At 34.5% G+C, this 17,060-nt stretch overlaps 1 protein-coding gene across 1 annotated transcript; it reads right to left on the reverse strand.

Moving 5' to 3' along the window:
• Positions 1-1,867: 1,867 nt before the first annotated feature.
• LOC110459111 (phospholipid phosphatase 1-like) lies at positions 1,868-14,025 on the reverse strand. Its single transcript, XM_021511208.1, has 6 exons — positions 13,598-14,025; positions 8,720-8,880; positions 7,432-7,733; positions 6,836-6,893; positions 4,849-5,040; positions 1,868-4,092 (listed from the first exon to the last, which is right to left on the reverse strand). The coding sequence occupies exons 1-6, from the start codon at positions 13,710-13,712 to the stop codon at positions 3,892-3,894; spliced, it is 1,029 nt and encodes a 342-aa protein (XP_021366883.1). The 5' UTR covers positions 13,713-14,025; the 3' UTR covers positions 1,868-3,891.
• Between the last annotated feature and the right edge of the window lie 3,035 nt (positions 14,026-17,060).

Genomic DNA, 17,060 nt, shown 5'->3' on the forward strand with positions numbered 1-17,060 from the left:
ATCAAATATTTTGATTTTAATTGTATACAATAAATATGACGAATATTCCAAATTGATCGTTTTTCCAACATGTTGTTTCCATACTTACGCAACGCATCTGACGCAAACAGATGGGATTGGATAAGGTTGGGGTGCGTAATCTGCAAATAATGGCAAAGAATCGGAAATGCAGTAATCGTAGGTACCGATTTTCTTTTACAGATATACACTGTCTCTTACATGCAAACGAATTATAGGTTATAAAAGAGCTCGGTGTGTTAGTATAATGGCTGGCGTAAAGTTATATCCGACATTTCAGGGTAGGAGTTTGGGTGTGTAAGTAAAATGACTGGCAAACAGTTATCTATCACCGACATTTTAGGGTAGGAGTTCGGAAGTTATCTCCGACATGTTATGACGCATTCATGGTGAGACGGGTCAACCTATTTATATATTGACATTGTAGACGTAATTTGTGACCGAGTGTGTTTACTGTAAGTATATATAGAGAACGTGCAAAAATGTATTGACATAAGTAATGATTATTTATGGTAGTGAAGGAGACTACATAAGAAGAGGTGTTTAATGTTGTATATGTATTTGATACATATACACAGACTGCGTAACAATACGTAAAGAATACGATACACTTTTGCGCATTAAGTACTGTATACCATGAAATGTTCATGGGTAATTGCTTTCGTGACTTGAAGTCATTTAGATCTTTTCAAGGTACAAACTTTCGTGGATTCCCCATATAAACAAAGAGTAGTCCAGTATATCAATTAAATTCGTTGTATTCATTTTAGTGGTTCCGTTACCTCCACGAAACCACGAATGTTATACAGTATGAGGTTGTACATATCAAACGGAAGCTAATTCGTAGTCGTTTTTTAATTATTATTTTTTTAACCGCTAATACGCTTAATACACTCCCAAACGCAAACGATGTATACAATTTTTCTGCTTGGAAATACGTTCCGCTATCAAAACAGATCACCAAAATAAACATTGGATACATCAATAACCATACTGCTAGCTTTTAGGTTACACCTCTCAACGATTTAACGTTCCTTAACTACACGATGATAAAGGGCTTAAGACTAACTCAAACGTTGTATGTGTTTGTAGATAGCTCCCGATAGCAATTTGTGTACAGTTCAGTAATTCTTCAAAATAGCAAACGATTATTTGGCTCCGATTTTGACATGCTTTCCTTAAAGAACACTAGATTTGTTTGTTCCCTTTTTTGGGCTTAACGTCTTTTAAACGGCCATGGCCATAATTATGAATACGGCGCATAGGGAAACAGCACTGAAAGGAAAGAATGAGTGTCTATAAGGCCCTTATTTGGGCCCGGTATATTCTGATTTCACCTCCTTAATTTTTTCAAATATGTACTATTGTATTACATGCGGAAAAACTAAGGTAAAAGTTTGACCGAAAGTGGGTTTTTGGAGGTACCAAAAGGGGTAGGGTAAATCACAAACATAATTTGCTGTTTACCTTAGTCTGCATGTGATACAATAGGACATCTTTGAACAAATTAAGGAGGTGAAAATCCGAACATACAGGGGCCCAAAAAATAATAAAGTGGGCATTTTAATATTTACATATTTGTAAAAAGATGTTTAGATGATTGTTTAAACATACCTTCTTAACTATATTATATGTGTCTAAAGACTTTTCCTACGACCACGCTCAAGACTACACTTACATATTGATTGCCAATAAAATTGAACAAGGGATTGGTCACAAGTTATTACAACTTATCACAGCCTTCTCCCGTCGTACATTTATAATTACGTGTCAACAATGATAATAGGCATAAACATGAAGTAGATATATATAATAGTCACACAGGTACACATACGCAACTTAAAAAAATCACTGTTCAAAATCTTTTGATGAAGTGATGCACATGTCTAAAAACGTAAGAGTTAAGGTCCACCGACAGCTTTGAACTGCCAAACAAAAGAAGCTCTAAGCTTAAATCTATACCTAAGGCATTCAAATCTTGAAACAAAATACGCCTTTCATTGCTAAAAAGTTGACACTCAAAGAAATTGTGAAAGGAATTCTCACATAGACTACAGTTAGTATCTATTATCCCATATACGCCTAAACAAATACTGCTCTTCAACATTTCTGCCACACACATTCACCAACTGCGTTATGCATCGACATTAAAAATAACATGAAACTGGTATGTTATAAAATGTAGTATTAAAACACGGTAAATATCAAATTTTTTATTCATAAATTAAATAGATTATAGAGTTAAAGAATATATATATTCCAGAACAATAACCAACGCGAAATCAGTATCAGATTAAAGACTGTCGACGCGAACATTTCCATACGCGAATATTTCCACATTTACAGTACGTCAATATATATATATAAAAGTTTAGATAATTACACTTATATACATATACACAAGTACCAATAAATATTAAAAATCGTCACGTATACATGTTAACAGCATCATAACATAATTCGTATTTATTAAAACCTTTGGGATTTACGCAAAGTGCACACAGATTTATTTCAGTATATACCGTATAATCCCTTAAATAATCCTGATTATTTCTTAGATAAACTAACTCGAATTAGAAAATATGATAACCGACAATTAAATCTTTTAATATTGCAACATTTGCCAATCGTTTAGTGATATAAAAATAACAAAATATAAAAGAAAACATATAGAAGAATTGTAAAGATATGAGACTTGAGATACCAAATCGAGGTGGAAATCGTTTTTATTGTGACGTCATAATTATAATTGCACGAAATGTCTACACCCAAGGGTTGACAGAGAGATAATAAAAGAAGTTAAAAATATTAATGGTGAGATAAATTAAAATGGTAGCCAACCAGTTATATATAAATATCCCTAGTCTACTAAGGACAGGAAAACATCACGTGATATAGTGTTATTATAATGACTGTTTGTCCTACAGCAGAATAAATATTGTATTTACCGGGTTCGGAGCAGTCCTACTTAAATTAGGGGTAATTCATACAGCTACCAAATATATTGTACATCTTCCTTGCATATGTAGTTAAATTGTTTACTTTTTTACAATAACACTTTCAAATATTTTCAAATACAATAACACGTTTTGATGAATAAATAATTTAAAAAGATAGGTATACAAAGTCGCTTTATAGGTTTGTTCGCAAATGTCATGTCACTTCGATCGTAGGTGTACATCGCAATACTTCAGCATAAACTCACCACTATGAACGAAAGTATAGAACTTCAGCTTTTCAAGGGACAGTACCAATAATTTTTCTAAATCATACAGCGTAATATTGCCGGGGAAGGCGTACGGGTACGAGGTTAACAGTAGATGCCCTCTTTTCAGAATCCCGCGACCTGCGCGGGTGATATAATCTATTACAAATGGTGAAATACATGAACTACAAATCTGGTTTATGGTATAAAATTAGGTTAATTTTATAACTAACTGTCATGTTCGATGCGTGAGTAAATAGAAATATATAAACAAAGTATATAGGACCTAACAAAAACAATGCATACACATTTTTTAAAACTTTTTTTAACCCTTTCACACCTAGAAGACTTTAGTAGACTCATCCATACATTTATCTGGATTAGTCCATTATGGTCTATAGTGGTGAAACGGTTAAAATCAACAAGAAAGCAGCCGTTATATATATGCACGAAATATAAAACAGCCTGCTCGAGGGATGGTCTACATGATGTGAACAAATTGCTATAAAAACTGCTATACAAATATATGTTAACTAGAGGTATTAGCACTGTTGACTGACTCGGTTATCTCAACAGCATGCACTGACAAAGGTGATCCTGGAAAGTATCACATATAGTATCACAGAATAATCCAGATGTCCATGGTATCGCTCCTATATGTATTAAAGCTACAGCGGGGAAGATGGAACATCGAAAGTAACGTTGTCTTGACCGGCATTGTCGATTGAATAGCGCGATTGCATAATAGGATTCTGTGACCCGTTCACGTTATTTGGGCTTGTCCTGAAAGACTCCGCGTGTATTGCTGGTACTTCTTCAGATATTTCGCCTGTAATATCCAACATTGCTTCCCTCGACCAGACGAAAATCTAAAATAAATGAATCACATAACCCGTTAACTTAGGTAGCTTAGTATTCTATAGATAATAAATGACCTATATCCGTGCTCTTTTTTCTAACCTGCAGGGCATTATAGAATAACAAATTCGGTGTCTTATGTTTTCTCGTCACATACATGTATAACAATTACTGAGGTCTGCGTGGTTTCCAATACACAAACGTAGCTATATTCAATTTTAATAACAACTGAAATAATTACAAAATTATCAATCGTAACACTGAAATGTTTAATAGCCGAACAATGAAACAAATACAATAGTACTTTGTTTCCAACATTTAGTATTTTATAATTCGAAAGAACAAAGCAGTCATTAAAACTTAGATTATTAAAATACCGATATTAGGCAGATGACAAGACAGCCCAACAGCGCCACCTAGGACGTCCGTTGGATGGTGTTTGTTGTCCTGGATACGTGACAAACAGACGTAGAGAGCAACGATCACCAAAAGGGACTGAAGTGTCTTACTTATGTTTTATCATCACATACATGTATAGCAATAAATGGTATCTGCATGGCTTCCAAAACACGTACGTGGTGTTTTGGTGTTCAAATTGGATTTTATTCCCCCAGCATCATTTGGGTGGGATGCCAGGCTTGGGGTGCATGAAATGTTTTATAGCCAAGTAATGGAAAATAAAATAGTACTTTGTTTCCAACATTAAGGATTTTAGTAATTCGAAAAGGGTATCTTTTTAAAAACTTAGATTGATGATGAAAAAATACCGTTATTAGGCAGAGGACAAGACCGACAACAGCGCCACCTAGGACATCCGTGGGATGGTGTTTGTTGTCCTGGATACGTGACAAACAGACGTAGAGAGCAGCGATCACCAAAAGGGACTGAAGTGTTGGCGCAATCATCCGGAAGTACAGTCGCCACTTGAGTTGTTGTCGGAGACGGATATCCAGGTATATCTATCGGTACAAACAGCGACATTGATTACATCGGAGGCAGATTGAGAATCTCATTTCATATTACAACCATAAAGTCTAACATACTATTCATTTCTTGACTAGCATTTGACAATTATATGTACGTTTTCATGTAGAGTTTTCGCTAACGTTTTTGTTTTGAGAAGACAATAACTTTTTGATAATATTTAATATAATTCGCGGTTCTTATATACCACTTTATCAAAATCTAGTTAGTCTCAAAGCGGTTCACAAATTATTTTCGGTGGTTATAGGGCTCTTGCAACCAGCCAATATCTTTTTCAACTCCATGGGGATCATACAGCCGGTGCTGCCATTTCGGCGCTTACAGCTAGCATCTACAATTCTAGCACTGTCAAACCACGTACTCATTTACAGCTAAATAGACTGGAACAAGCGGAGTAAAGTATCTTGCTCAAATATACAACACAGTGCCGTGCCGTGCCGTGACTCGAACCCGCAACCCGGTCACGAGCCCGGCGTCCTACCACTTGACTACCGTGCCTTCACATTTATATGATACGTGCATATAGAATCAGCATATCAAATATAGCTCTATATTTCATTTATATGGAGGTTCTGAAAGGTGTGGTATCTTGTTTAACTCATACGAACTCAGTTAAACAAAGCCTTTGTCTTTTAAAAAGTCTGGAGACATTTTTTTGTGAATACGATAATTAAGTAATCTAATAGGTTCTTTCAAAATAACGTTTAAGATTAAGACGCGCAGTCATTAAATTAAACTAGTTTGGCACAAATTCAACAAAGAGATATTAAATGAAAGATAATGAAATATTTTATTTATCAGTTAATAAATTGATTTTGACGGTTTTACGTCTGCTATCACGGCCTTGCGGCCTTTCAGCAGACGTGAATGTTAATAATCTTTACCGGTATCTTTTATGAAATATAAATCAATTGTTTTTAAGGGGTCGCTGCAATGAACTACCGGTATTTTATTGTGCAAAGTCAGGTGTGTTTGTTGTTTGACTAAATTAAATTACATCCTCAGTCAAGCGTGGCCAATGGAAAGAAAACCTTGTGGATGGTTACAAATCGCAGTAGGTAAACAGGTAACCTTGATAAAAAGTTGAAATCTAATTGTTTCTGATAAAAAAAATTGTGGTTCAGCAGTTACGAAACACGTAGATATGGTATATTTTCAATCTCACATAGGTGCTCCAATTGGCTTAAGGAAATTTGCTGTTAACCTTGACTAGTGAATGCATAAAAATATGTTATCACTCAAAATGTTCGACACCTTATCGGCTGATGTTCTGAAACGTCATGACGTATCGATATAAGACGTGAAGTAATGAAATTGCCATCAGTAGAAGAATATCTGCCGCCAAAACATCGTCGGCATCTCCCATTAACTTAGGAACATCAAACATGATGCAAAGCTTTACGAAACCCTTTTAATTTTCAACTACACCTTCTGTATACCATAACTTTTCCTGCTCTTTCAAAAGATGTTCTGTTTTAGTTAACTTGTAGGATTTAAATACTCTCCTTTATTAACGCTGCATTTGCAATGTCATGGTCGGTTGTTATCAAATTTCGGTCAAGGATCGGGAAAATATCATTAGGGTATGTGAGGTAGGGAAATTCTACACTCAGATGTAGAATACAATTTTGATTCGGCAAAGTCTCGTTTCTGTCTCAAAGTCCTTAGGTAAAACCTCCCTATCCCACATACCTGCATATGATAGGCTCAGGTAAACAATCCTGGGTGAATCACGAAGCTACTCTACCCCGTGTTATATGTTTAACTTACCGCTATGTACGTGAAAGCATACACAGCACTGGATGCATGCCCGGATGGAAATGACTGCCTGCAAGATAGAAACCATTTATCAACGATTATTACTGAGTTAGCGGGCTTTTAATTCAATTCATCAACATGTTTTATATATAAAAAAAGAAGATTTTGAAAAGAGAGGTACTCTGGATGTCTGACCAGGTGTACTTACTTTATTTAAAGTGAAGAATTAAATGTTACCAAATGTCATTATTTCTCTTTAAAATACTATTCGTTTACATATATGGGTTATTGATAATATCATAAATTCAGTTTTGTGTTTTCAATCGTCTAACATATTACAATATTATAAAACATCACTGTTTCTTCGGTAAGAACCCCAGTAAATTGGTGTTGTCTTATTTTGTTTTGAATAGAAACAACGTATCTCTGTAATAAATACTGATATCATCAAAATGTTCTGTTACTGAACGTGATATTCCAATCGTGTTAACATTTTGGCACGCAATAATTTGCGATGTTTTGTTATGAGCTCGGCAACAGCTATAATTCAACCATTTGAGAAACTGACTTGACATTGTCATTAGTTTATCATTTTATATTGTACATACTTGGCATCGTCAACGGCGTCTGTGTCAGTATTTGTACAGACAAAGTCATTGATGTGTCCCCCTCCTCTGACGTCACAGTTGGTCACGTTGTAGTCTGGAATACACCAGGCGAAGAAGTTAGGACGCAGACGTCCGGCGCTGAGTTTAACCATTGCAACAATTGACTGCATCAAAGCTCCGCCGAGAAGATACAGAAGGACCAAGGAGTAAAAGGACTTCAGCGCAATTTTAGTAATTGTCCAATTCGAGTGATTATTATTGCGCATGCATGTGAAGACGTATAGTGGTTCAACGAAGAATGCCTGTTGAAACAAATATGGCACATAGGAAAATCACCAGTTTAAAAGAGAAAAAAGAAGATGGTTCTTCGCTTGGTCCCTCCCATCGAGGAGTCTTTGTTGATTAAACCTACTTCACACAGGTCTCAGGTTCTTTCAAATGGGTAAATGAAACTAACCAGGTCTCGGCTTTATATTTTATCAATAATATTTCGGAAAATATTTTATTTCATGAATATTTTTTGTAAAATTTCATATTCATTTGCCAAAATAATAACTATAAATGTACAAATGTTTATAGTTCAAAATTATTAAAAAAACAAATCGATTAAATAGTATGAGTAATATAATTATTTGCATATTTAAAATACTTTTTTTTTGGTATTACAGTTTTTATATAAAACAATCATTAACTGATATATGTCAGACATAAAGATTATATCGATAAGGATCAAAGGCTCCTTACAAAAATATTCCATTCATAAATTAACCTCAAATGATATAATTTAAACTCGGTTTTAAATGATCTTTTTATTAATACATACCTATGAAGATACAATTGTAGTTCCAATTGCGCAATGGGTCTGGTTTTTATGGTGTTTTTTTTACGGAAGCTGATTTTATAATTGACGGTTGATAAACTTATTGGGCAACACCGTACTATCAGAAATGGTTTTACATATCGCCATAGATTTTTTTTTTTATACACACCGCTATGGAAAATATATGAAAAACGGCTCTTTGAAATGTTTTGCATATCGATAGGGGAATATGTGAACATACCGCTATGGGAAATAAAAAAAAAAAATGTGGTCTACGAAGAGGCCATTACAGAGACATGGATCTACCACCCCATTGCAACACTAGGAATTTGTTTATTATTTCACTCTTACCTACTCTTACTTTTCGCTGGTGTGTTCCTATACACCCGTTTTCATATGACCCAAGAGGTTGTGAAGACGTTAAACCTAAAACTAACAAACCAATTACAATAGGAATTTTGTACTTACTACTATGGGAAATACGAGAACCGCAATAGCAGCCGCTTGCGTGTTGCTGACAGTGTCGTCTTTATAAGGGTACATAATGCTCTGGTCATCACAGAAAAATCCCCGCTCAAACGGCTTCAAGTTGAAGGTGTTAAACACAAACAACAGACTGACGATAAACACTGTAAACAAATAAACAAAAAACACAATGTCGTTAACATTTCAACCAGCAGCACTATTGATTAGATGTAATTGACAGAAACGTGCATACCTAGAGCAAAAATATTCATTATTTTATAAGCGTCTATAGTTACTGAATGCAAAATTTATGTATTTGCCATACCAGTGCTTATTCGGGAATTAGTAAACCTGCTACATGGTCGTCCAGGCGATGACCTTTAATTGATTTTACTTTTTAAACTTTTCAATACGCGGCCTAACTACAAGTGGACATCTCCCTTACATAACGTCAGTTGTTGGATGAATGGAATATCCCACCTAATGAAATAAAAGTGTACAACATAGCTAATTAACCTAAATTCCAGGACCTGTGTCTATGTGTATTATGGATGCCTACATGCGTGCACTGTATAATATGTACTAGCGGCAGGGTATCCTGGTGGATCTGTTTCCTCTCCTCGCGATAGCGCAGATCTGATGCCGATTTTAAAGTGCTACCTCTCTTAAATGCCAAGACCGTTAGGCAACCACTATAGCATACCGACCGGTCACATTATACTGACAACAGGTAAACCAGTTATTCCTGTTACTCAAAATACTGAACATTATGTAGGAAATATGAACACATGCCTGACGTTCCTATTGAACATACTATACATAAAATTACGAGGAAATGCTACATAGTCGCATACATTCTTGAATAAACAGGATGTTCCAACAGTTTCTATTTCGTAGTATTATTATGAAACTCGTCTAAACATCCCTCCTCTGCCTAAAACACAAACATAATAGACCCATTTCTCATGAACTGGAAAAGCATACTAGTATGTACGTAGACAGGCTTAAACTAACTCATCATTACAATTCACTCCTCAATATAAAACTTCCTGTTTCTGTATAACATGAAATGTCCGTAGTGTATAAGCATTCGTGGTTTTCGTGGTTGCTATTGAACCACGAAAATAAATACAACGAATTTGAATGATATACGTGCCTGCTGTTTATGAATAATTATTATATGATATCCACGAAAGTTTGTACCACGAAACGATCTAAAAGGCTTCCAACCACGAAGGAAAGTACCCACGATGATGTCGTGCTATACAGTATGTTTAATGCGAAAAAGGTAGGTTCACGTTCTGTCGGATTGATGCAATTATTACAGAGAAAATTAGTAAATTTATTTTGTAATATTACGTAGAGAGGAAGATTATAAGTGTACAAATGTATAAAAGTTCTTTAACGATGGTATATACTGAAAGTATTGTAACCTAGTCATTGTTTCACATACAACCAGCAATACTGTATTTTTGCGTTGTTAATTCCTGTTCAATTTGTTTTCCAGTCCTAAGTCATCCTATCATTTTTTGAAGTGTGATATAAGATATAAACAAGATTTCCAGAAGTATTATATTAACACTCTGTCAGAGGGTTGATAAGGCGTCCGAGTTATATGCCACAATCAATCGGTAAGTGAGCATTGCCCTCACATACTGGTATAATTACAATATTTGCTGTTTAGCTGCAATTTTTCTATTTATGTGATTCGAACCCCCAAATCATCGCATGGATAATTGGTCAATCGCCATATCCGATTTCTGTTGGTATGTGTAAATATTTACATATTTTCATGACGACTTCTAACAAGACATACGTACTGTATTGTTGCCATGCGTACCGACTTCGGCAAGAGTTGAGCTCTTTCGTCAACAATGTGACGATCATAGGACTGTGTCTTACATATCGATCGAATGAGCCGATTTTATTCAGATTCGGACTATGAAGTAGTACCATATATAGAAATATATCCGTACAATTAATTTTCAAAAATATTTTTACACATAAACGCGGAACTGGCAATACCTAAAAATTAGAAATTTTGAAATATTTGTTATTATAATAACCTGCTACATCTCTGTGTACGTATGTTTGCTAATTTTAACTTCAGCTTTTGTTGGTACATTACGTTTTGTTAGAGCACCATATTATTATCAGATACTAATACTTGGTGCTTGGCCGTGTAGTAACTAATTAACTGACTAAAGATCATTATTTTAAAATATCCGGTACGTATTAAGAGCGGCATGTCGATCGAACCCATGAACATATATCACATTAAATCAATCTTGAATATGTTGCAAATTGCCTAAGTAACATACTGTAATGATGCCGGCTTGGAAATGAAAAAGCTGTTAAGGCAGCAGAATTGCACTTACCCAAGTACCTATTGTTTTATAAAATTACCATATTTAGATTCAAATCGCATATATTTACTGCCTTAAACAATAATGGCAACAACATTGGACAGCGGGAACTATTAATAAATTTAAGAACAACCAGCTTTTAGTAAGTAAATTATTGTAGAACTACTAGGAAAGAGGGGTTAGTTTGACCTGAATCATAACACGACATAAATGCATTACACATGCACACTTGCTAAAGAGCACGTGCAGACTAACCTTATTGTTTCGCTTATGATTCTACATTCACCTTTTAACATTTCATGGTCGCGTGAAGTTATCCGAAATAGATTCTTGTTGTTTATTTGATTTACAAGACATAAAAGAAATTTGAACATATCTTCGTGACAACCCTTATTAAAAACGCTAGGAAATAGGCCTTTATTACAGAATATAACGTTTACTCTACTTTTAAAATTTTGATTTTAATATTTAACAACTTTTAACTATTAAGTTGCTTTTGATGTGTTTAACTTCCTTTAGTTTCGGTTTCTTTTTGACGCTTTAGTCCAAAAATGGCCTTCATGTATCGAGGGGCCGTTAGGCTTCAACAAACAATTAGCCATATCTAACTAAACAATATATATATAGATATATTACGCAGATGTTGTTTTGATGAAATATTCCAAAACGTAATGCGTCATAATGTTTAAATAAATATATAGTATTCATTTTCCAATGTGTATCACATAATACTCAATAAGACGATTTTGAAGCGCGCGTTATAAAACTTGGATTTACGGATTTTCCTTATCTATAAATAGATCTTAGGTAAAGTCTAACCATAAATAGTAGAAGTATGAACCACGTCATCTACCTTTGTCCAAAAGTAAAACTTTAAATATAATTTTCATATATATTTAAATTAATCGTAATGGAATAACCACAATCTGAAGATACAATTTACGAAATCAATCAATATTAACGACACTGGCAGACGCAGTTAATGTTAGTTATATATATATAAAATTCAATATAATTAAATCCTTGTGATCGGTACAATCATACTTAAATATATGCAATAGATATATGTATATTCTATTTAGCTTCACAATGTGGAAAAAGTATTTTCAAATATTGAACATGGCTATTATGATTAAAAGTTATGATACATCTATCCATTTTGATATAATGAGACATTTTTTATCACAGTAGTATTATTGTGAACGCATCTAAGCCTGTAGATTAGGTCCTTAGTATGTGTACTTTTAACTATGATTTAGTAGCAAAAATCAGTTGCCTGGATAATCTATAAATGCGAGAAAGCGCTACATGTAGGAAGTCCGTTTGACGTATACTAAAGCATTGAACTGTTTTTGTATGGTATTTATGATCTATTTGAATGACACAAATAGAAAAACGGGATGTTGTTAGATCTTCAACGCGACATATCAGTAAACGGGAGCGATGTGAAGATATAATTTTAATTAGATTGATAGGCTACCCGTTCGTTAAAACATGTGATAAAACATAGTCTGTTTACACGAAACGCAACTGTTAACATTCTTTACTGTTTATAAAACTAGATCAAGACATGAGCATGACCTTGTATGATAAAGACACGTAATGATAAGACTTTAAAACACGTAGATAGGATTTGTATTTGCACAGCCTATCTAAAGATCTTGTAAATGGTACGTTCGTAACCTTATCAGGAAAGGACAAGTCAAGTCTGACTGTGTATGATTCAATACAATATTATTTACATGTGATATGATAAATACAAATGGTGATTTGTAGTCATTACAAAGACATGCATGTTTTTACCTTTTTACTGCCGCTGGAGTTTAACACTCCAAGTATATAGTTCCTGTTTTAAAGAATCTCACAGTGAGATATATTTTTCATTGTGTTCTAGCTATGGCTGTTATCAAAACTGGAGCTCGTGATGACCAGTTATTATCCATTCTCGTCAGTTTACTTTTTTATACAGCTTGAAAGCCGTAGTTTATACATTGCATAACAATACCTCACTGATATTTGGTTCATAATGAAATAAATCAGTACTCATTATAATTCCTCTGTTTTATACAATAAGGTAAGGGTAGATACATAGGATTGTGAGAAACATGAATGCTTATATTGTACGATATCATTTATTGTTATTTCATAGCCAACACTTGTCGTCAATGAGTGAAAATGAAAAACAAAATAGAATGTTTCGACATTTTATACGCTAATTGATAATGTTCCTTTATAGGGTTTTTATGTAAGGAACTTACGTTAAGAAAATATATTATTAAGATGTTTTTGTAACCAAAATCTGAGACTTATTCTAATCTATGATTTTACGACTACTATAATGGATGAAGATAAAAAAGTGATTAATTCAAGAATTCCTGACCCTTTGATCGTCTCGTAAATCTTATAAAACTGTACAAAAAAATAAGGCAGTCAAAAATAGGCTTACTCGACTTGACAGTATGGCAATATTGCGCTGTAATATGACTATTCTTTAAAATTAAGATGAAATCCTTACCTAGGGAAAACGAGATGACATCCACAACAAGCGTTGACCATGACCGGAATATTGACAATGAATTTCGCCCCTTTTTATCATAATTTGATACATTATGAAGAGTGGCAGCCGACATATTGTCAACTTATAAATCCGCTTTTAATTGTCGTATACCTTCCGCTATATATTTAACCGACGTTTACAAGGCACAGTTCCAGGGTACTGTTCCAATACAATGAAAGTCTTGTTCTGAATTAGATAGTGCACACATCCAAGGTCTCGAAATTATTGAACTACCTGGTCACACGAACATTGTATGTATATACTGTTGTATATATATCAGACAGTCTAACGGTGCGACACACATTTTACGAGACACAGATATACAACTATGTAAACTACAATCCACCCGTGTGTAAGCTCACTCCTTTTATGGATTTACCTGTGGAAATCTTCTGAGGACATTATATATAAAAATTCCCTTGAAACACCCATATATGGCTATGTGTGGTCATGAATGGTTACAGTCACCCGTTGGACCTTTTTTATCATATTTGTGAGATCGTAAAATATAAGTAAACAATATATTGTACATATTTAAGTGTATCTCTGCACCCTATCTTACATCCGGGTATATACATGTGTAGGTGTAGTACTGTATTATACTGAAGTGTACTTGTACTCAAAGCTGGCGATATAACACTATCAGATTAGCTTTGATTAGACACACTCAACCAAATGATTAGCCTAGTCAAAAGAAACAATTTTAACTATAGTAATTATCTTTGTGTTGTTTGTTTGTGATAATGTCGAATCAAATATTTTAATTTTAATTGTATACAATAAATATGACGAATATTCCAAATTGATCGTTTTTCCAACATTTTGTTTCCATACTTACGCAACGCATCTGACGCAAACAGATGGGATTGGATAAGGTTGGGGTGCGTAATCTGCAAAAATGGCAAAGAATCGGAAATGCAGTAATCGAAAGTACCGATTCTCTTTTACAGATATAGCCTGTCTCTTACATGCGAACGAATTATAGGTTATAAGAGAGTTCGGTGTAGTATAATGGCTGGCGGACTGTTATATCCGACATTGCAGGGTAGGAGTTTGGGTGGGTAATTAAAATGGCTGCCAAACAGTTATCACCGACATTTAAGGGTAGGAGTTCGGAAGTGTACGTATAATGGCTGGCGGACTGTTATCTCCGACATGTTATGACGAATTCATGGGGAGACGGGTCAACCTATTTATATATTGACATTGTAGACGTAATTTGTGACCGAGTGTGTTTACTGTAAGTATATATAGAGAACGTGCAGAAATGTATTGACATAAGTAATGATTATTTATGGTAGTGGAGGAGACTACATAGGAAGAGGTGTTTGATGTTGTATATGTATTTGATACATATACACAGACTGCGTAACAATACGTAAAGAATACGATACACTTTTGCGTATTAAGTACTGTATAACATGAACTGTTCATGGGTAATTGCTTTCGTGACTTGAAGTCATTTAGATCTTTTCAAGGTACAAACTTTCGTGGATTCCCCATATAAACAAAGAGTAGTCCAGTATATCAATTAAATTCGTTGTATTCATTGTAGTGGTTCCGTGACCTCCACGAAAACCACGAACGTTATACAGTTTAAGGTTGTACATATAAAACGGAAGCTAATTCGTAGTCGGGTTTTAATTATAATTTTTTTAACCGCTAATGCGCTTAATACACTCCCAAACGCAAACGATGTATACATTTTTTCTGTTAGGAAATACGTTCCGTTATCAAAACAGATACCAAAATAAATATTGGATACATCGATAACCATACTGCTAACTTTTAGGTTACACCTCTCAACGATTTAACGTTCCTTAACCAGACGATGATAAAGGGCTTACGACTAACTCAAACGTTGTACATCTCCTTGCCTAACGCCTAATATTTCCTTACAATACCAGTCTATATGAAGGTATGTAGATTAAACAGGCGTAGTAGAGTGTTAAGAATAGTCAGAGGAGGAGCAACCAAAAGAAGTACCATCTCTGTTTTTGGAAACATATGTGAATTAAACAGGCATTGACGAATGAAAAATGACAGAATTTCAATCGTTACTGTCTATTTAAAATGGAGGATTTAGGCAGGGGTTGTTTTCGGTAATTTTCAAATGAAAGGTGTTTTTTTTCTCAATAACTTTCTTTCTAATTTATCTTTTGAGTTGAAATTTACAACTTTACTCATTTGAGTACACTTACATAAAATGCATATTCACCACACACTTTCCTTTTGTTTTATACTGAGTTATGGCCTCTGGACACATCTCAAACTTGCCTATTTCAAATATCTCTCAATCTTAAGTGAATAAAAAGGTGCAGCACACCCTTTATATGCTATAAGTATAAGATATTAATGGTTGATATTGTATATTATATATATCATATAATATTTGCTCAACGCCTGTGGCTGAAGAGAGTTCCAGGTCCTGTTGTTTCTTTTTAATTATAAAAGCTAACTTACAAATAGAAAATGACACTTGCCGCCAAAACGTCTGTAAAATGATGAATTTAATATGTGAAGTTTGATTTGCTTGTAATTTTAAGTCTCCTAGCCTCTAAGAAAGTGTCTGTTTTAATCATTACAGTTAACCCATTTCATTGTTTTATCAATTGCTCTATTTCCAACAGTAAGGGCGGATTGTACATAAAATGAATTTTGGGATAAGCATGCAACTTGGCATATCTTTGGTACCCCCAGAAACCCACTTTCGGTCAAACTTTTACCTTAGTTTTACCTTAGTCTGCATGTAATACAATAGGACATCTTTGAATATACAGGGGCCCAAAAAAGGGCCTTATAAACACTCATCCTTTCCTTTGTTAAATGTCCTCTAAGTAGAGAACATGGAGGAAAACATCCGATTATGCAGGGAACACTATTAATCGCCTCTTTCGAATACAGTAGCTGGATATGGCAGAACTATTCATACGAAGTCGGTTATTTCGTAGTATTTCGTAATGGAAACTCGAATGCCTGGTATAACATAAACCGTTCGTCTGTTTTTGCTTTCGCTGTGTTTAAAACTTTCGTGGTTAGCTTGTACGGATGCAGCCAAAACAACTGACAAGAGAAAATAAGAACAAAACATCCCATGACGTCACATTATCAAACTAGTTAAGTCCCCCAAACATGGTTTGGGGACTTATTGTTTTTATTCCTCTGTGTTCTTTTTCTTCTTCTTCTTCTTCTTCAGCCATGAACTTGTCCAGAGGTTTTCTCAGAAACTTTTGAGCGGATCATGATGAAACTTCACACACATACTCATTAGGGTGTCTAGGTCCCCCAAACATGGTTTGGGGACTTATTGTTTTTATTCCTCTGTGTTCTTTTTCTTGTTCTTCTTCTTCTTCAGCCATGAACTTGTCCAGAGGTTTTCTCAGAAACTTTTGAGCGGATCATGATGAAACTTCACACACAT

The sequence above is a fragment of the Mizuhopecten yessoensis genome, unplaced genomic scaffold, assembly GCF_002113885.1.
Source record: "Mizuhopecten yessoensis strain PY_sf001 unplaced genomic scaffold, ASM211388v2 scaffold9969, whole genome shotgun sequence".
Taxonomy (NCBI): Eukaryota; Metazoa; Mollusca; class Bivalvia; order Pectinida; family Pectinidae; genus Mizuhopecten; species Mizuhopecten yessoensis.

Excerpts from the sequence above, each read along its gene's own strand:
- LOC110459111 (XM_021511208.1), bottom strand. The coding sequence starts at position 13,712 with ATGTCGGCTGCCACTCTTCATAATGTATCAAATTATGATAAAAAGGGG. Across the intron at positions 5,041-6,835 it reads ATGCTTTCACGTACATAGCG|ATATACCTGGATATCCGTCT; the intron begins GTAAGTTAAACA and ends TTGTACCGATAG. Across the intron at positions 4,093-4,848 it reads TTGTCCTCTGCCTAATAACG|ATTTTCGTCTGGTCGAGGGA; the intron begins GTATTTTTTCAT and ends CATTTATTTTAG.